This window comes from Gorilla gorilla, chromosome 14 (genome assembly GCF_029281585.2).
Source record: "Gorilla gorilla gorilla isolate KB3781 chromosome 14, NHGRI_mGorGor1-v2.1_pri, whole genome shotgun sequence".
In the NCBI taxonomy this organism is placed as follows: domain Eukaryota; kingdom Metazoa; phylum Chordata; class Mammalia; order Primates; family Hominidae; genus Gorilla; species Gorilla gorilla.
This window is the reverse complement of record NC_073238.2, coordinates 35,325,276-35,346,452: the sequence shown is the minus strand read 5'-3', so window position 1 is coordinate 35,346,452 and position 21,177 is coordinate 35,325,276. Positions and strand designations below refer to the sequence as shown.

The following is a 21,177-nucleotide window of genomic DNA, read 5'->3' as shown; positions in this document are numbered from 1 at the left end:
CCCTGTTCCCCTTTCTTCTGGTAATCTCTCTTCTTTCTGTCTCTATGAATTTGCCTGCTGGAGGTAACTCACATAACTGGAATCATACAATATTTCCTTTTTGTGTTTGGCTTATTTCACTTAGCATAATGTTCTTGAGGTACATCTTTATTGTTGCATATGACAGGATTTCCTTCCTTTTTATAGCTGAATAATATGCCATAGTCCTGCGACTTTTGTTCTATGTGAACCTCCCTTGGGCACGTTTCATTTAGACCTGCATGTTAAACTTCAGAGAAGGTGCTGCTGTTGACTGAGGCTTCGTTCTCCTTTATCACCTTAGACCTTTGGGGTAGCACTGGCAGGCTTTGTCCTCAGTGTGGAACTGAGGACGCAGATTCGGTGCTGAGTGACTACCTGTGTCTTTCAACGATGTTGCGTGGGCCTGTGTGCACATGCCTGGGAGTAGATGGGGGTAAACCAAACAGGATGCTCCTGCCCTCGTGGTGCTATCAGGTTCTTCAAGAGGAAGCACACCAGCCAGTGATGGTGCTGTGGGAAGGGCTGGGAGTGAACATGTATGGTCCCTTAGATTGGGGAGGTCAGGAAGGTCCTTCTGTGGGAGGGGTTCTAGGCTGAGGTTTTAGGAGTAGGAGTGAGCCAGGCAGGTGGGGTTGGGTTGGGCTTTTTTTTTTTTTTTTTTTTGAGACAGAGTCTCACTCTGTCGCCAAGCTGGAGTGCAGTGGCGTGATCTCAGCTCGCTGCATCCTCCGCCTCCCGGGTTCAAGCGATTCTCCTGCCTCAGCCTCCCTAGTAGCTGGGACTATAGGTGCGTGCCACCACACTCAGCTAATTTTTGTATATTTGGTGGACACAGGGTTTCACCATGTTGGCCAGGATGATCTCGATCTCCTGACCTCGTGATCTGCCCGCCTCAGCCTCCCAAAGTGCTGGGATTACAGGCGTGAGCCACCGTGCCCGGCCCAGGGTTGGGTTTTTCTAGCTGAGAGAAAGGTTTTGCAGGTTGGGGAGGACAGGAAGCATCGGTGCCTTTGACATACACAGGATCACAGTCAACCCAGACCTGCTGTTTGAGCCGCAGTCAGCATCTTGAGGCTCATATGCTGCTCAGAACTGACCAACCAGGCACGTTTCAGAGAGGAAAGGCTTAAGCTTTTCTTCTCTGTGCTTTTCTGTCTTTACAGTTAAAAGAAAGCTACTTTAACTTTCTAAGCATCATTCTCAAACACTGATTTAAAGAGGAGTCACTCGGCTGGGCATGGTATCCCGCGCCTGTTGTCCCAGCTCTTTGGGAGGCTGAGGCAGGTGGATCACTTGAGATGAGGAGTTCGAGACCAGCCTAGGCAACAGGGTGAAACCCCCATCTCTGCTAAAAATACAAAAATTAACGGAGTGTGGTGGTGCACACCTGTAATCTCAGTTACTCGGGTGGCTGAGGCACAAGAATCACTTGAATCTACAAGGTGGAGGTTGCAGTGAGCTGAGATTGAGCCACTGCACTCCAGTCTAGGTGACAGAGTGAGACTCTACCAAATAAATAAATAAAAAATAAAGAGGAGTCACTTGGAACGAGCAACCTGTTTCTGTGTTCAATTTGGTAATTTTTCCGTGGTCTTATCTCCTGGCCTCATTAAGCCTTTTTTGCCTAACTTATTATAAATCTTGAATTAGTAATGGTGATAATTGATCAGTATATCATGCATTACAGATTGAGCCTGCTGTCACACACAGCACCACCGTGATCCTCAAGGCAAGCCTGTCAGGTAGACAGTAGCGGGTGTTAGACCCTTGGTACCGTGCAGGAGCTTGAAACTCAGCAAGGTTAAGTGACAGGCTCAGACCACACGCTCAGTGCCAGAGCTGGGGAAGGACCCAGGCCTCCCACCTCCAGCCACTTTAGCACTGCACACCCAGTTTTCAGTGAGCTTCCCCGCCCTGTGCTTTTTAAACAGGGTCTTGCTCTGACTCCCAGGCTGGAGTGCAGTAGTGTGACCTTGACTCACTGCAGCCTCTACTTCTTGGGTTTAAGTGATTCTCCCACCTCAGCCTCCTGAGTAGCTGGGACCATAGGTGTGCCTCCACACCTGGTTAATTATTTAATTACTTTTAGAAACGCCGTCTCCCTCTGTTGCCCAGGTTGGTCTTCAGCTCCTGGGCTCAAGCAGTCCTCCCACCTTGGCCTCCCAAAGTGCCAGGATTACATGTGTGAGCCACTGGACCCAGCCTGCCCTGTGCTTTTTCATCTTTGGTCACTGTCTTCCTCCTCCACCACTGACACTGCTCTCCTGGTGGGCCGCATTGCCCAGACAGGTGAGGTTTCCTGGCTCAGAGAATGGCACCACCACTGGCCCCATTTTTCCAACCAGAAACTTGGGCTCATCTTTCATATCAGTCCTTTCCAGTGAACATTACTTACTCCTATGGGTTCTACCTCTTAGTGCTATTGAGTGCACCCACTTTTCTCTGTCCTATAACTGCTCTCTATTTCAGATCCCTATAATTCTTTGGGCAAACTTTCATTGTGACACATACCCTATAGTGTATTTAAATAATTGATTTTCTCCTCTGCCTTCCCATCTTGAGCTATGAGCTCCTTAAAGTCAGAGGCAAATCAGTCTTTCTGCATCCTCAGGACCAAGTAACAGGGTCACCTTGTGTGGGTGTTCAGGTTGTGCACTGCTCAAGGGCCCTACATATAAGAGGGCTTGTCTCACATCACATGTATACACATTTATATGAGGGCATGTGCAGTCTGCTTGGAGACTTTTAGCCACTCACAGAAGACCTGGGTGGCAGTAGAGACTCACCTCCCCTGACACGGCGTATGTGTCACACATCTTCTAGAGGGCAGACATGATCACCCTTCTCTGTGACTTGCACTAAGACCATTTTTTTCTCTCCTATGCCTCAGAGGTCCCGTTCACGCCTTCCATTTGACTCAGCCTTTTCCCGCCCCCCGTCACGTGGCTGTGGTATCATGGCATGTCTATGCGTGGGCCAGGGCCTCTTGCCCACAGGGCCCCGGAAAGCTCCCCAGGGAGAGTTGTTGGTGCTGTACAATAATATAGAAACAAAAAACTTCTTGAGGAAGGGGTGCCTTTTTACAGTCTCTCCAGGGGCTCTGCCAGTCGCTCTTCAGCAAGTATTTTTACTGGGAAGTATTTGGCACGGCGGTGGTAAGCAAGGCCTTGAGCCGAGCACCCACGCTGCAGCTCCTCACAGCTCTGGGCCTGGAGCCATGGCAACCTGAATGGCAGTGGTGCCATTTGTAATAGCCCAGACCAGGAGCAACCTAAACGTCCATTAGGTAGAATGGATGCATAAGTTATGGTGTATTCATACGAGGGGATATTACTCAGCAATGACAACTGACAGGCTTCTGCTATATATATACTACGTGTATGAATCTGCAAATATAGTGTTGAACGAAATGTGCTAAACTACAGAGTAGAGATTGCATAATTCCTTGGATATACAGTTCAAAAACTGGTCAGACTAATCCTTGGTGTTAGATGACATGAAGGTGGTTCCCCTTGGTCTGCGGGGGCCTGGAGGCTTCTGGGGTTGTGATAATGATACACTTCTTGATTTGGATGCTATTTACAAGTGTGTGTTCCTTGGTGAACATTTGTCAATCTTACAATCTGTGCAGTTTAAAAAATATATGTTAAATAAGTGGATTGCCCCTACCCCCTCCACCCCCAAAAGCCTTACTGTTCCTCCTGGCTTTCAGCAGCTTTCCATCTGTCTGTCTGTCTGTCTGGTCTGATCTATGAGACAGAGTCTCCCTCTGTCGCCTAGGCTGGAGTGCAGTGGCACAATCTCAGCTCACTGCAAACTGCACCTCCTGGATTCAAGGGATTCTCCTGCCTCAGCCTTCCGAGTAGCTGGACTACAGGGGTGTGCTGTCACACCTGGCTAATTTTTGTATTTTTAGTAGAGACAGCATTTCACTGTGTTGGCCAGGCTGGTCTCAAACTCCTGGCCTCAAGTGATCTGCCTGCCTCGGCATCCGAAAGAGCTGGGATTATAGGCGTGAGCCACAGTGCCCAGCCAGCTTCCCTTCTTTAGAGCAGATTCCAGAGAGAGCTTTCCAGCCTCAGAGTCAACCAGGACCTCCTTCAGCCACCCCCAACTCCCTTTGCTCTGCTCATGTGATGGGGGAGAGGACATCCCTGCATCCTGGCTTTAACATGGAACTTTCTCATGGTTCTTTTTCTTCAGTCTGCAGTGTCTCTTGTGGCTCTTGCCCTTTCATAGCTGAGTGAAAAGCAGCTTGCCCCTTCTGTGCCCTGCTAAAGTCACTGCTGGTAAAAAGAGACATATCACAGGTGGCTGCTCCTGTAAGGAATGTGAGTGAGCCAGGAGGGCCTCAGCCATCCACTCACCTGGTAGCTCCATTTCATGGCTGAGCAGGCAGGCCTCTGGCTGGGCAAATGTCCCATATGCAGATGCCAGCACCCCTCCCCACCATCCCCCATCTGTGCCTTTCATTCCAGACCTGAAACCCCTTCCCCTTGCTCCCCGGGGCTGCTGCTCCTCACCCAGAAGTGTTGCACTTGTCCCTTCTAAGCCCACCTTCCACTCAGGCCATGTCACTCCTTAGCTGAACCATAGGCAGTGACTGCCCATCCTCTGCACTGAGTCCAGACTCAACATGGCTGGGAATTGAGCCTCTGGATACCTCCATGGTTTCATCCCACGAGACACCCCCACCACCCCCGAGTCCTTTGACCTCCTATGTCTCCAGGAAGAGCCTGCATTGCACAGACCTGAATGTGGTGGGTGGAGCCTAAAGGCTTTTTTGCATATGCTGTTCCCTCTAGCTGGAATTCCATTCCTCCTGACACTCAGGTCTAATTATTTCTAGAGCTCTTTCTTTTTTATTCTCCAGGCATCTCTCTTTTTTCGAAGCTGTTTATTTGCCTGCCTCACCCCAGCTTTCACTTGACTGTAAACTTGCTGAAGCCAAGATTTTGTTTTCATTTATCCTGTCAGTGCCTGAGATTCAGTAGGTGTTTTTTATTTTTATTTTTTATTTTTTATTTTTTGAGACGGAGTTTCGCTCTTGTTGCCCAGGCTGGAGTGCGATGGTGCGATCTCGGCTCACTGCAACCCCCACCTCCCTGGTTCAAGTGATTCTCCTGCCTCAGCCTCCCAAGTAGCTGGGATTATAGGCACCCGCCACCATGCCTGGCTAATTTTTTATTTTTAGTTAGTAGAGACAGGGTTTCACTATATGTTAGCCAGGCTGGTCTCGAACTCCTGACCTCAGGTGATCCGCCTGCCTTGGCCTCCCAAAGTGGCTGGGATTACAGGCGTGAGCCACCACGTCCAGCCTTGAGTAGGTATTTAATAAATGTTTGTATGGTAGGTAGAGGGTGGATGGGCTAGATGAGTAGATGGCCAAGTGAATGTATTTTGAGCATGAAGAAACTCTCTGCATATTGTCAGGCCCTCCCTTGCATTGATTGTTCTTGTGAGGATAGTATGGCTGTGTTTTCTGTATTTTAGTTTTCAAAGAAAGGGAAGAAAACTTAAGATTGGAAACAAAGTGATTTGTGTGAATTCCTATAGGAAAAGAAAGAACTCTACTGCCTCTTCCCAGACATACCGAGTCACTCCTAGGATCCTCCATACTGCTTGGCATCACCTTGAGAACCTCTCCGTTTTTGTCGGAATGTGAAGTTACAGTTTTACAAAGTTAGGTATTTCAAAACAGATGCTTAGAGCACAAAGTCACTGAAGTGAGTGTGGCTGCAATATGCCCCATTTTACACCAATTAAGCAGAGCTCTAGGCTTCTGGTATGTGGCCAGTACAGGCCCCAGGGGATCTGGGCTGTCCCTGGATCTAATAGCTCGATATCTGCACAGTCTTAACACAGTCATTTCAGTGACTTTACTATATGATATTGTGTATTAAAATAGGGATTTCATGTTGAGAAATTTATTTAGTCTCTCTTTTACCTTCTAAATGGAATCTTCTCACAATTACATTGAGAAAGGGGATAGTTAAAACGCTTACAATCCCTTTCCCATCTAAGCAAGGACTAGGAATTCAAATGTCATCTCTTAGTGTTTGCTATTGCATATGGTTGTGCAATAGATCTATGTAAATTAACTCTTTGAACTGCACCTGACACATAGTAAGGCTGGGTGAATATTAGCTATCCTTTTTTTTTTTTTATCCACTTGAAAAAGTCTGTGAAGCAGGGTCGCAGTTTACAGTTATAAAAGTTCCTTACGGAAGCTAAACATCCAGATCCCTCTGCCCATCCCCGTTTAGAGGGTACTCTTTTTGGATCAGTTGTTCTTCGTTTATTAAAACTCAAAATGATTATCCTTCGAAATCTGCTCATTGAGTTCTGTGGAGTAAGGGGGAGTGGGCGAGGGAAGGGGCAGCCACTAAGGGCTTTGGCACGGTGTGGGGTGCTGGCCCTGCCTTTCCCACCAGCGGGCACCTTGCCTGGGTTAGAGCAGCTGGTTATATAAACATTCATCACGGGGTGAAGAATAGGGAGGATGTTGTGTGTTCCAAGTACTGCAGGGCCTGGCACCCTTGTCATCTGACCCAGTGCTCACCACTGTCCTAAGCATCCGTCTCTATTACATAGCAGGGAGTGGGGCTGAGGGAGGCGAAGTGACTGGTCCAGGGTCACCCAGCCTTGTGACAAGTGACCTGTGCTGGCTGCTGAGGGCGGTGTCGACTTGGACTGGGTTTTCCTTTCTGAATCAAAGAACAGCAGAGTAGGCCGTGAACTAAGCCTGGGGTAGGTAGAATTTACTATTGGAAAGTGCCTTTGTGACATCGCGTTCCATGTAACAAGGCCATTTCCATGCTGCAGTTGTAGTTCTGTAGTAATAACTCTTACCCACATGATCATTTGATGTTCACGTGGCCATGGTGCACTCTGAGAAGTTGCCTGCATGCTGTTACCAGTCCCCTTCCACGTCAGTATCAATTGCTACAAGAAAGATATTTTAATTTTACTATTTAGGTCAAAATGCTGGTAAGTGGTCACCTTGTAAAAAACGAAGGAAGTAGTTACCTTCAAAGTCTCATGATGTGTGTGTGGAAACTGCAATTGAAACATTTGCAACATGGGACAGTTTTAATGTGACAGGCTTTGTGGTGTCTTTTAGGAAAATTGGGAGGGTTTTATAAGGAAAAGTTCAGAAAGTTTTCTAAAGATATGGAAAGACCACATCTCATGTGAGAGGGGAGAGGTTAGTAAAGCCATGGGGATGAAGGACAAGGAGTGGATTGGTTATTAGGAACAAGCCAGAAATCCAAGATCCCATGTAGAAAATTTAAATACTCCTCAAGCTGTGGGTTTCAAAATAAAATTTTATTATAATGAAGTATTTTAAATGAGCTGTCAGTTGTTAATACTACTGTTCTTGCCCTGAGTTGAATATTTATAGCAATTTACTTTATTGCAGATTACGTATTACAGGAAACATTTTGGGACAGCCGTAGATGTCATGTGCTCTAACCATGGTTGAACAGTATTTTTGTCATTTCTGAGAGGTGATGCGTTCTTTCTTTTCTTTCCAAGCGGTATATTTCCACGATCACTGTTTATTTCTGAAAAGTAGCATTAACGTTGCGTGAAAATGACAAATGAACATTTCTCTCCCATTTATTTTCTTTTTCAGAGAGTGATAATCTTCAAAATGAAGACTTTGGAAAATTTTAGGTTCTCTATAGGAACTACAAAAATGGAAGGAAGGAACATTTTCAAAAGGAAATTATTTTGAAAGTATGTTTACAACAAACTGATACTATTGACAGTTTTTTTTTTTTTAAATAATAAAACACTTTAAGAAGATTGTATTTATGGTAAAAGGAAACTGGACTAACAATGAGGCCAAAGACTTTTCCTGCCACGACTTATTCTGGAAATAGCCGGCAGCGACTGCAAGAGATTCGTGAGGGGTTAAAGCAGCCATCCAAGTCTTCGGTTCAGGGGCTACCCGCAGGACCAAACAGTGACACTTCCCTGGATGCCAAAGTCCTGGGGAGCAAAGATGCTACCAGGCAGCAGCAGCAGATGAGAGCCACCCCAAAGTTCGGACCTTATCAGAAAGCCTTGAGGGAAATCAGATATTCCTTGTTGCCTTTTGCTAATGAATCGGGCACCTCTGCAGCTGCAGAAGTGAACCGGCAAATGCTGCAGGAACTGGTGAATGCAGGATGCGACCAGGTGGGTACAGACCTCTGCAGGGCCATGTGCAGAGGCAGCTATGGGACAGCTGGGGCAGTCAGAATGGTTTGGCAACTACTTGAAGGCTTTGAATTGGTTACTACTTATACAAGTGTTTCTAGGTTAAAAACCCAAGGCCCTTTTAACACATAATTGAACTCACAATTGAAGGTTCTCTACCTTCTCTCTAAAATGGTCTTTTGAGCTGCTTTTCCTTTTCAGGCAAGTTCCAGAAGTTGCTGAGGTCTCCTGAAATTGTAATGTGTATTTTCTGATCTGTTCTTGTGGAGATGAAAAGGGCTTTCGTGCTTAGCCCCTTTTTTTGGTGTTTATTCGGGTTATTCTGAGCTATCGTGGAAGGAGACTGGCTTCCCTTTTCTTGTTTTGGTTTGTGCATTTTTTTTTTCTAGAAATGGGAGGGTTGAGCAACATGCATTGGCTATTCTCTGACTCGGTTTTCTCCTATTTAAAAATTAGTGTATATGCTGTTACAGGGGGTGTAACTATTAACATGTTCAGGAAATGGGAAAAACTAGAAAGAAAAAGCTTGAGAAATCGTCAAAATTGTGGCAACACAGTCTCACTTTTCAGTTGTTTAGGATTAAAGGATACATTAGTGGAGGTGGCACCAGTTATACATTAATACACAGCTTACAGAGATGAGTGTGGTGGCTCATGCCTGTAATCCCAGCACTTTGGGAGGCCAGGCAAGAAGATCACTTGAGGCCAGGAGTTTGAGATCAGCCTGGACAACATAGCGAGACTCCCCATCTCTACAAAAAATAAAAAGCTGGATGTGGTGGTGTGCACCTGTAGTCCCAACTACATGGGATGCTGAGGCAGGAGGGATCGCTTGAGCCTAGGAGTTTGAGGCTGCAGTGAGCTATGATAGCCACTGCACTCCAAGCCTGGTTAGCTGAGCGAGACCCTATCTCTATTGAAAACACAGACACACACACACCCCTACACCTCATAGCCATACATTTATGATCTCTTAGCAATTCGTATACCTGAACACAATCCAAATTGAGGGACAGGACCATATAAAATGGAACTAGTGTCCAACCAGGTAAAAATGTAATTAGTGAAATGTAACAAGTAAAACATAATTGCATTATGAAATAATTCATGAAAGCCAGTGCTTTATTACAATCTGTCATCTTAAAAATTACAGTTGCATGAAGCGGAAATAAGCTAAGTATTTTTGGTACCTTGGAAAAGTAGTAAGATTTCATGCTCAAAGCACATCAGAATGGTCCGAGCACTTCTGGTTTCTTAGAAATAACCTAATTACATACTCCTGGTGTTGCAGTCATAGGAAAAGGCTAACAGTGTTATTTGTTATTTCCAAAACCACTCTCAATCCTCTTGTAGTTTATTACCATAGACCTTAAATAGAGAATTTACATTTCTAAGAGGAGATGTTTGTGAAATGAATCCTGCTGTTTTGTAGAGGGCTTCCTTGATAATTTGGGCCATACTGGGATTAACTTGTATATAGTGAGGATTGTTATGTCGAGCTGCTTTGATAAAGCACAGGGTTGTGAGTAATGTGGTGCAGTGTTTCAGCAGTGAAGCTGACAGCAAAGGCACAGCCATTCTCATTGTGAAAGCATGAAGTTAAATATGCTGCCAAGCATTATCCCTTGACGTACAGAACCCAGCAGTTTTGAAAGTAGGGAAGGAGCAGTCCTGGGGAAATCTGGAGTAAGACTGCAGAGAAACTTTCAGGCCAACAGCAGAGCTTAAAATCTTGTCCTGTAAATCACTTGCAGACAAAGGAGGCAAGCCAAGCCCCTGTGTTCTTTGCAGTTGTGTTTCAGCTGTGAGAAAAAGAAACAAGTCAAGCAAATAATCCCAAATACAGGTGGGATCTTATTAGGGTAAAATCCATTAGTGATAATTATAGTGCAAGAAGTAATAAAGCCAGTGCTGTTTCCAATACAGAAACACACAAATACAATAAAAGTAAGGATCATGACACCGATGAAGTTTCCATCAGCATTTAATTTATGTTAATTGCTAGCAGAAAGGCCTCCATTTACCATATTTAATGCCCTTGAAATAATTCATTCAGTTTGGTGTGTGGTGTTACTTTATAACTTAAAACAGCTGTGCCTCCACCTTTCCCCTCCAACTCACACTTTTCTTGGCCTAGATAAAAAATGCATTTGCTTTCAGAAAATTCAGGTAGGAAAGTCATTATGTGAACCCAAATAATAAGAGAGAAAAAGATAACAGTACCTTTAGAGTTGTATGCATCAGTTTGTTAAAAAGATGATTTGAATTCAGTATAATAGAGTTCTTTTCTTTTTTTAGACGGTGTCTTGCTCTGTTGCCCAGGCTGGAGTGTGGTGGCGTCATCTTGGCTCACTGCAACCTGGGCTCCTGGGTTCAAGCGATTCTCCTGCCTCAGCCTCCCATGTAGCTGCGATTACAGGCACGCAACACCACGCCTGGCTAATTTTTGTATTTTTAGCAGAGACGGGGTTTCACTATGTTGGCTAGGCTGGTCTCAAACTCCTGACCTCAAGTGATCTGCCTGCTTCGTTGGGCCTCCCAAGGTGCTGGGATTACAGGCGTGCGTCACCACGTCTGTCCGAGAGTTCTTATTGTTGCAGCTTTACCCCTTTCACTCCTACTGTTTTTTGTTTTTTGTTTTTTTTTGAGACGGAGTCTCGCTGTGTGGCCCAGGCTGGAGTGCAGTGGCACGATCTCAGCTCACTGCAACTTCTGCCTCCCAGGTTCAAGCAATTCTCCTGCCTCAGCCTCCTGAGTAGCTGGGATTACAGGCACCCACCACCACGCCCGGCTAATTTTTTGTATTTTTAGTAGAGACGGGTTTCGTGTTAGCCAGGATGGACTCAATCTCCTGACCTTGTGATCCGCCCTCTTCGGCCTCCCAAAGTGCTGGGATTACAGGCGTGAGTTACCATGCCCAGCCACTCCTACTGTTTTGTCTGTTTAAGAGGGTTTTGCTCTGTTGTACAGTCTGGAGTGTGGTGGTGAGGTCAGTGCTCACTGCAGCCTCGACCTTCCAGGCTCAAGCAATCCTCCTACCTCAGCCTCCGAAGTAGCTGGGACTACAGGTGTGCCACCACGTCTGGCCAGTTTTCAAAATTTTTTCTAGAGATGGCATCTCACTATGTTACCCAGGCTGGACTGGAACTTCCGGACTCAAGCGGCCTTAACCTCCGAAAGTGCTGGAATCATAAGTTCAAGCCACCACACCCATCCTTAACTTTTAATTAAAGTAAAATTTACTTTAAAAGTGCACAATTTCTAAGCACACAGCATAGTGAATTTTTGCATATTAAACCCACCCATGTAACTAGCATGTTTGGGTATATTTTTAATTAAAATACTTCAAAATGGAAATTTCTGGAAAAAGTAAAAGACTTAAGGGTATTTTCTGTGTAAGGATATAATGTGTATGTCAAATGATATGTTTATTAGTCTTTTGCACATAAATTACTGAAAACTTACAAAAATTCCTGTAGAAAAAAACTAGGCCACTAGATTAATATTTCTTATGGGAGGAGCTGCTCTTTAAATATAGGTTTAAGGAATTGGAAAGGTAAGTTTTTTGGTTATGAGTATCATATTTTGAGCATTGGATAGTTATTGGCATAAGTGATCATTTAAGTTTGCATTTAAATATGCAAAATATTTCTGTTCTGCGGAAGCCTGGGACTTGTTTTCTCTCTGGTTGCAGTGGGTTATAGGGGGAACATCTGCATGGTGTGGGTAGGTGGGGGTGTCGTCAGCTCACTGCACTCACTGTTCTTAATTATAGCACTCAGGATGGTGCCTATGAGTCCTGTGAGAGTGAGGTTCCAATTCAGTGACTCCCAGGGGAGGCCCATGGCCCCTGGACCCCTTAGAATAGCAAAGCACTTTATCACATGGTGTCCCCTCTAGGAAGACTTATGTGAGAACTTTGTTTGGATGCGAGTGCTAGGAAAGGGTTCTGCTTTCCTTGAGAAACTGGCATGTGCTTTTTCTCTGTGGACGACCTGTATCCTGCCTGTCCATCCTCCCTCTGATCTGCTGAGGGGTGCCCAGTCTGTGGCTCAGCATTGATACATTTTCCTGGTCCTGAATATTGTGTCAGCTGTAATTTCCTAATCCTGATTAATCCAGTTCTTTCCCCCCACTTTATCATGTTTAAGTGATTTAAAACTTTAATGGAATGAGGGTAGGGAAGAAATGTAAATAAACAAACTGATAAACTGATTATGTTAGATCAGATAAGGAAGGGCATAAAGAAGACAGCCAGTGGTCAGGATGTGCACTGAGAGGCAGCCTTCCTGAGAACAGTGGCCACACCAGCCTCTCAGTGAATCAGGGGCCATCTGCTTAATAAGAAAAGGGAGTGGGCCAGGCGCGGTGGCTCACACCTGTAATCCCAGCACTTTGGGAGGCCGAGGCGGGCAGATCATGAGGTCAGGAGGTCGAGACCATTCCTGGCTAACATGGTGAAACCCTGTCTGTACTAAAAATACAAAAAATTAGCCGGGCGTGGTGGCAGGCGCCTGTAGTCCCAGCTACTCTGGAGGCTGAGGCAGGAGAATGGTGTGAACCCGGAAGGTGGAGCTTGCAGTGAGCCGAGATCGCGCCACTGTACTCCAGCCTGGGCAACAGAGGGAGACTCTGCCTCAGGAAAAAAAAAAGGTGAACACATGCCTCAAGGGGGAAGTAGAATGTGATCTCTCAGTTTAATGTCTCTCTGGGCCTAATAATTTAAAAGGACTCAGATTCCTCAGATAAGAATTCTTTTCTCATTTCCACCCTCATAGGGGTTGCTTCTCCTTTCCCTCATGTCTATGGGGCATGGAGTTTATCAGGGTCCCTCTCCCCTCCTCTCATTCCCTGGGCATCCATACATGGCTGCCCCCCACATCCCTGGCAGCTGGTCAGCCTGACTTCCACCTTGGCTCTGCTGCAGCTTCCGGGGCCTCCCAGACCCTGGTCTTATCCTCCCCACATGCTCCCCTCTACAGAGGAGCTCTCTGCAGTGTCTCAGCCACACAGCATGGCCTCCCAGACAGCTCTTCCCGCTTGCTTACTTTGGGTCTCCTTGCTTACAGAGAGACCTCTGACATATGATTTCGTTGGTTGGAAGTATCACCACCTATCTGGATTCTAGTATCTGCTGTGATTCCACTCAGATTCCTTTTTACACAGGCTCTTCCTGGTTCTTCCACCTAGATCGAGCTGTTCCTATTCAAACTTCCACAGCAAAGACATTTCTTTCTTTTTTTTTTTTTTTTTTGAGAGAAGGTCTGTCGCCCAGGCTGTAGTGCAGTGGTGCAATCTCGGCTCACTGTAGCCTTGACCTGGGCTCAAGCAATTCTCCGCCTCAACCTCCAAAGTAACTGAGACCACAGGTGCACATCACCATATCTGGCTAATTTTTCTATTTTTTGTAGAGACGGGGTTTCACCATGTTGCCCAGGGTGGTCTTGAACTCCTAGTCTGAAGCGATACGCCTGCCTCAGCCTCCCAAAGTGCTGGGATTACTGGTGTGGGCCACCATGCCTGGTCAGAAATTTCTTTTCTTTCTTTTTTTTTTTTTTTTTTGAGATGGAGTTTTGCTCTTATTGCCCAGGCTGGAATACAATGGCGCTATCTCGGCTTACTGCAACCTCCGCCTTCCGGATTCAAGTGATTCTCCTGCCTCAGCCTCCCAAGTAGCTGGGATTACAGGCATGCGCCACCACACCCAGCTAATTTTGTATTTTTAGTAGAGATGGGATTTCACTATGTTGGTCAGGTTGGTCTCGAACTCCTGACCTCAGGGGATCCACTCACCCTCAGCTTCCTAAAGTGCTGGGATTACAGGTGTGAGCTGCCTTGCCTGGCCTCAGAAATTTGTTTCTAACCCCAAGGATGCTCCATGCATTGGGCATTGTGTTGGCAGATTGTCATGTTCCCGTCTTGCTTTCCCTGTCTTAGGCGGTGTCTCTGGAGGCCTGGATCTTGGGAGTTTATCCCTCTGTGCCCACAAGGCCTCCCATGTTGCAGAGCATGTGCTCAATCAGTGCTTGCTCACCAGTGAAAGTTCTGTGTACTAGTCCAGCCAAAACCCTCACCTCAGTTGTCAGACACTGGAAAAGATGCTAACCAGAAATGCAGATCTCCTCGGGATATTTATTTGGCTTAATTCTAACAATATGCATCACCAAAAAAGCTATAGAGAAATGGTAACACTAATCTCCCAGCCCTTTGTCTTGGTGACAAGATCCTGCCACAGGATTGCTTCATTGTACTAAAGATATTTTGCTAATGAAAAAGATAAAAGGAATTTAGATAACATGTACATTTCCTCTTTCTCACTTCCTCTTGAAAGGGAACCACCGTTTGGTGTTACTGAACACTCGTGCTGAAATATTAATAAGAGGAGAAGGAAGAAAGAAACACTTAAGTTTAGGAATGTCGGTCATGTAACAGGAAATTGTATTACAATGGCTTTTGGGTGTAGCAGTTCCTTGTCTTTTCCCCTTTTTTTTTTCTTAATGGCTTTCAAATTAAATGTGGCTCTTCCAGAAGGCACAGCACATACCTTTTTAATGTAGGAATTTAAATTACTTTGACAAGACACAAGCAAAGCATACACCTCTGTGTCATAATCCCCTCACCCCTTAAGCCTTGCTCCTAGTTTTTGTTTTTGTTTTCTTGAGATGAAATCTCGCTCTGTGCCTAAGCTGGAGTGCAGTGGGGCGATCTCAGCTCATTGCAACCTCCGCCTCCCGGGTTCAAGCAATCCGCCATGCCTCAGCCTCCCGAGGAGCCAGGATTACAGGCATGCGCCACCACACCCGGCTAATTTTTTTGTATTTTTAATAGAGACGGGGTTTCTCCATGATGGTCAGGCTGGTCTGGAACTCCTGACCTCAGGTGATCCGCCTGCCTCGGCCGCCTGGTAAGACTGCTGTTAACATGTTGGTATAAAACTGCACAACTTTTTTCTAATTACAAAAATATATAAAGCTTTGCACAGTGGCAGTATCATAGCCAATGAGGTTTATATCCAAGGTGCGAGTATTGCTAATTTGAAACTTTCCAATACCCCACCATAACAACTTGAAATGTAGTCAGCACTGGCGATTTTTGACAGTCTCTACAGAGACTGAAAAGAAAAAGAGAGATAAAATAGGTGGGGTGCAGTGACTCACACCTGTAATCTCAACAGTCTGGTCGGCTGAGGCAGGAGGATTGCTTGAGCTTATAAGTTCAAGGCCAGCCTGGGCAACAGCAAGACCCTGTCTATTTTTTTAAATTAAAAAAAAAAAAGATGGAATTATATATTAAACTATATAATACATATACCACACACACACTTTTTATGTAACAGAATTGAGGTCCTGTGGCCCATCAGATCACCCCAGTCAGTTCTCCTCGGAAGCACCTCATGCACTGGCCTCTCCTGCCCCCGGTACAGGCTCCACCTTTGCTCCTGGGATCTTGGTGGCTCCTGGCTGCCCCTTCTGCGTCTTTCTCCGGCCTTCCCTGCACAGTACCCTCCTCAGTCTGATTTGTTTCGTTTTGGTTTTTGAGACAGGGTCTTGCTTTGTCACCCAGACTGGAGTGCAGTGGCATGATCATGGCTTACTGCAGCCTTGACCTCCTGGGCTCAAGCGGTCCACCCAAGTAGCTGGGACTACAAACGTGGGCCACCGTGTCTGGCCCCCCTCATTCTGAAAAGGGAAGATTCTGTCATTTCCCTTCTGGAAACTTTTTCTCTGGCCTCAGGATGGTGCCTGGGAGTTGGCGGACAGGACCCACCTGTAGCTGCAGGATCCCAGCTGCTGGCAGGCCCACCCTGGCCCTGACCACCCTGGCCCTGCCCACTCTGCCGGTCTCTCAGGCTGCCCAGTGCTGGCCCTGCTGCGGGACCAGGCCCACTTCTCCCTCAGGGCTCATCTTTGGGTCTGTGATTCAGAAAAGCCTTTTCTGAGCCCCCAGTCAAAATTAGGTCCCTCGTTCTCTCCCATGACACCATAATTTTCTCCCTCAGTGTTTATCAGAATCTGCTGTTAAGTAGTTTGTGCGTCTCCCTGTGTAGATTTTAAGGTCTGTGAGACAGTGGCTTTGTTCTAGTCGCGACTTTCTAAGACCCAGAACTGTGCAAGCTCTCAAAAACACCTAACAGAGAAGCACAGAGACAAGCATTACATCATAAACATTTTCATTCCATTGAATAGTCTTTTAAAATATGATTTTTAAAATTATTATTATTTTTGTGATGGAGTCTTGCTGTGTTGCCCAGGCTGGAATGCAATGGCATGATCTGGCTTACTGCAACCTCCCCCTCTGGGGTTCAAGGGATTCTCCCCCGTCAGCCTCCTGAGTAGCTGGAATTACAGGCACCCACCATCATGCCTGGCTAATTTTTGTATTTTTGTAGAGATGGGGTTTCACCATGTTGGCCAGGCTGGTCTTGAACTCCTGACCTCAGGTGATCCACCTGCCTTGGCCTCCCGGAGTGCTGAGATTACAGGCCTGAGCCACCACACCCGGTCCTAAAATATGATTTTTAACATCTGCATTGTATTCCATTGTTCAAATAGATGTCCCATAATTTATTGTAAAGAGCTGGTCATGAACATTCTTCTACACACCTTCTTATGGATATTACTGACTTCCTTAGAATACATTTTAGGAATGGAATTACTAGCGTAAATGTTGAGAGCATTTTTACCATTCTTATTTGTATTGCCAAGTGGGTTTTTAAAAATCATTCAATTGAATTTATACTTCCAACCCTGCTAACGATGAATATTATCACTACTACTACTAAAAACTAGAAGCAACTGTCAGTTTAATAGTTGGCTTTTTTGTTGTTGTTTTTTGTTGTTGTTGTTGTTTTGAGACGGAGTTTTGCTCTGTCGCCCAGGCTGGAGTGCAGTGGTGCCATCTTGGCTCACTGTAACCTCCGTGTCCCAGGTTCAAGCAATTCTCCTGCTTCAGCCTCCTGAGTAGCTGGGATTACAGGCACGCACCACCATGCCAGGCTAATTTTTGTATTTTTAGTAGAGACGGGGGTTTCACCATGTTGGCGAGTCTGGTCTTGAACTCCTGACCTCGTGATCTACCCACCTCGGCCTCCCAAACTGCTGGGATTAAAGGCGTGAGCCACCGCAAGGGCTGGGCTTTGTGTTCTTAATTGCAGTAATGGATGTGTGTGATAATAGAAAGTGGTAATAGTTCTCTACTTTTAAGTACTAGAAAGCTCTCATTTTGGCGGTGGGTGGGGAGGCTCTTATTAAGTGCCTGAGACTGGACCCACTTTCCTGTTAAAATGGGCTTTTGGCCAGGCACAGTGGCTCACACCTGTAATCCCAGCCCTTTGGGAGGTTGAGGTGGATGGATCTTGTAAGGTCAGGAGTTTGATAATAGCCTGGCCAACATGATGAAACCCTGTCTCTACTAAAAATAGAAAAATTAAGCCAGGTGCGGTGGCTCACGCCTGTAATCCCAGCACTTCGGGAGGCTGAGGGGGGTGGATCATCCGAGGTCGGGTGTTCGAGACCACTCTGGCCAACATGGTGAAACCCGTCTATTAAAAATACAAAAATTATCCAGGTGTGGTGGCACACGCTTGTAGTCCCAGCTCCTCAGGAGGCTGAGGCACGAGAATCACTTGAACCTGGGAAGCAGAGGATGCAGTGAGCCAAGATCGTGCCACTGCACTCCAGCCTGGGCGACAGAGCAAGACTCTGTTCCCCGAAAAAAGGGGGAGGGGGCTTTTGAGGAAATGCCTTTTCTCTGCTCCCTGAATGACTTACCTTTGTGAGTGGCGCAGGTCCTAGGTGGGCTCTAGGAATCACTGGCTACTTGTGTGCTGTGGTGTTGGTCCCTGCAGCCCTTTGGGAGCTGGGTCCCTCCACTGCGAGCAACCTGCTCTTCTATCCCAGTGTGCGGTACAGATATTAGCATTTTTTATGTGGGCTATAATGTCAAAAATATTGGAGATCATAAATAGCGTTCACTTAATGCCTGTTGTGTCACACCGAACGTTTACTGCTGAGATTATTTGCTGTCATGTGGTTGTAGAGATCTAGGCGGGAACTCGTGTACAGTCTAGATTGATGGTTTTTGTTGCCTGGAACCCCAATTTTGCCTGGCTTGATGGATGGGGCCCTGGGAGAGGGGCTCCGAGTTCTGGGTCTCCAGTCTGCATGCAATTCTGTGTGGGGGCTTCATTTAAACAGTTTCTGTCATTGCCAAACCATTTGTGGATGTAAATAGAGAAAACCAACAAGGATGTAAATAGGGGAAAAACCAACAAGGAAATAGAATGTTTTATGGCATTTAACAATGCTCTCTTTTAGAACTATTTTTAATAGGGTTATGATGAATTTCAAAATTTAAAAAAAAATGCCACATCCATTATCATAGTCACTACCCAGCTTCTCTTTATTTTGGCCTTAAAATTTACTTGCCAGAAATTCATAGCTCTTGAATTAAAGCCACATTCATCATGCAATTTTTTATATATTAGGTTTTACTCGTTTTAGATTTCTTTTCTTGCTTTTTTGTTTTGTTTTGGTTTTGTTTGGTTTGTTCTTGTCAATAGGGATGGAGTCTTGCTGTGTTTCTCGGGCTGGTCTGAAACTCCTGGCCTCAAGTGATCCTCCCGCCCCTGGCCTACCAAAGTGTTGGGATTACAGGCATGAACCACTGTGCTCAGCCCCATCTTAGATATATTTTGTAGTAGTGTATTTAGAAGGGAGATTTTTTTCATAGTTAAATTTTTACAATTTGTATTCTTCTATAATTGACTTATTTGTTAGCGGATGCCTTTTTTTTCCTAAGAGTTCCTGATGACTTTCCTGTACTGTGGGAAACGGCAGGAAATTCTTCTCCCCTCTGTATCCTCCCCCAGCAACGAGCCTAGCTGTGTAGGCTCAGCAGCGGCCCCAGGTGTCAGAAGCAGACAAGCACTAAATCAAGCTACAGGTAGCTGATCCCACTGCAGAGGCCTAACCCCCAGAGGCAGAGTAAGAAGGATGCTGAAGATGAGCAGGCTGTGGTGGCACGGCAGTCCACAGTGTCATCAGGAATAGGCACCTTCTCTCTCTCTCTGCCACCCTTAGCAAGTGACTCCGTCTTGGCGTGCACCAGACGGCACCTCTGCAGTGGTGTTCCAGGTCTGAGCCAGGGAAGGACGCGCCGGCTCTGGCTCTGGTTCTTTTGTCAAGGAGCTTCCCCAACACCTCCCCAGTCAGGACCCAGTTACTTGGTCATGGGGGTTTAAGCAGCCTTGGAAATGTGTACTTCAGCTGGGCACATGGCCACCCCAATGCAATTGGGCACTGTCAGTAAGGAAGAAAGGGAAGCTGGACCTTGGTTAGAAAGCCATAGTGTAGCCATGTGTCACCTTGGCTGTGTCAACCAGGGCATACCATGCACCTTCTGAGCCTCAGGAGTCCTCATCCACACACTTGGGATGATAATTGCCCCTATGTTATGAGTTGTCCCGCTGACCAGAAAGATTGTAAAGTAACTGGCCCGTGGTTGGTATGCAGAGGTGGCAGTCTGACCTCAATGCCATGTGTCATTAGTGCTCAGAAACTTGTGAAGTTGCTGGAGAGCTGGGCTTTCTGGTGCTGTGACGTGCTTTACTTAATAATAAGATCGTTGTCCTACCAGCCTGGGTGCGACTGGTCCCCTGTCCCACAGAAATCACATGGAGAAGATTTGCTCAAACTTGTGGAATGTGTGTGTCCTTGTGGTTTTGATATATATTTGGGTGGTTATGACATTAGAAGAATTATTAATCATGTAATAGAAATAAAGGTTGTTTTGTACAAAAGTAAATGATTAACAGTGACAAATTTCTCCAGCCAAGAAGTACACATTTAATGTAAATTGGAAGCAACTTCATTTGGCTTATAAAAGCTTTTAGTCAGCAGAGAGCTGTTGTAAAGCTAGTGGCATTTGGCATCTAGTAGGCCCAAGAATGTGGCCAAGTGTAGTGGAACAAATTGTACTCTGTGCCGGCTGTCAACCTTGGAGACACTTACAAGAGCCTTCAGCGATACCGTGTGTGTCTGTCACCTTCTCCATGCCAAGTGGCTTAATTCAACTCTCCTGCTTTGGTGTTTCCACTGTTTTTCTGGCATTTTAGGCTGGAACTGTTAGAGTAAGAAGCCCTACCCTGTGACTGGGTATTTCTGCATTGAACTCGGTGTGTTTGTTTCCAGTCTTCCCGTGCACATCTCTACCTCTCTGTCTGAGGTGACAGTAGAAAGAGAAACCAAGTCAGCAGGGACTCAGCTGACTCCTCCTTTCAGGATTTCCTTGGTAGTTTCCAAATTCTTTCCTCTACACCAGGAAGGTGTGTTCTCTCGCCCCTCTACCCCCTATTCTCTCCCATCCTCCCTGTTTCTCTTTCTTTCTCAACCAGGTCTGGTCTAACAAAGGTTCCTAGCTTACATTGTCTTTGGCTCTAGGCTCCACTTCCAGTCTTTCTGTTAATGAGTACTTTCTCCGGTGGCCTGCTATTTTTTTTTTTTTTTCTCTTAAGTGTCTTTGCTGCTAACACCCTGCTCTACTATACCTGGATTCTCCCTGACCCAGTAATTCCCCCGGTGGACTTTTCCTGAATGGCAAGTGTCTTGGTAACCACTGTCTTCACCATCCTCTTCCAATCTGATCTCCACTTATTTCTTGTACCGGCCCAGCCTCCCTGTTCTCGTTGGGTCTGCCCTCTGCACCTCCCCTGCCACCAGGCTATGAGGTTTTCTCCCACACTGGGTTTGCTCATGCTGTCGCCCCCTGAAGTGCATTCCCCAGCCAGCCGTGGTCCACCCTTCAAGTCCCACTTCCACGACCCATCCTTGTGGCCTTCTACGGCCATTCATCCCAGTGCCCGCTAAGTTCTTTATTTTCTGAATTCCCATTTGTGTCGGTACCATCCAGGGAACCATGGTAGGCCTCTCAGGGTCTTAGGGATTATTT

At 46.1% G+C, this 21,177-nt stretch overlaps 1 protein-coding gene and 1 non-coding gene across 6 annotated transcripts in view; both read left to right on the top strand.

Moving 5' to 3' along the window:
- The window catches only part of LATS2 (large tumor suppressor kinase 2), an 88,224-nt gene that overhangs the window by 7,703 nt on the left and 59,344 nt on the right, over positions 1-21,177 (top strand). For 4 of the 5 annotated variants that reach the window (XM_031001397.3, XM_055360128.2, XM_031001400.3 and 1 more), the window contains exon 2: positions 7,661-8,208. In XM_031001397.3, coding sequence (XP_030857257.2) covers positions 7,867-8,208 — 342 coding nt within the window. In that variant the 5' untranslated portion in view covers positions 7,661-7,866. Of the gene's footprint in view, positions 1-7,660; positions 8,209-21,177 lie in introns of those variants that run through there. The other variant, XM_055360129.2, reaches the window with a different exon arrangement.
- LOC115930503 (U4 spliceosomal RNA) lies at positions 15,200-15,340 on the top strand. The gene has a single exon (XR_004067134.2). It is a non-coding gene; the product is annotated as a U4 spliceosomal RNA (small nuclear RNA).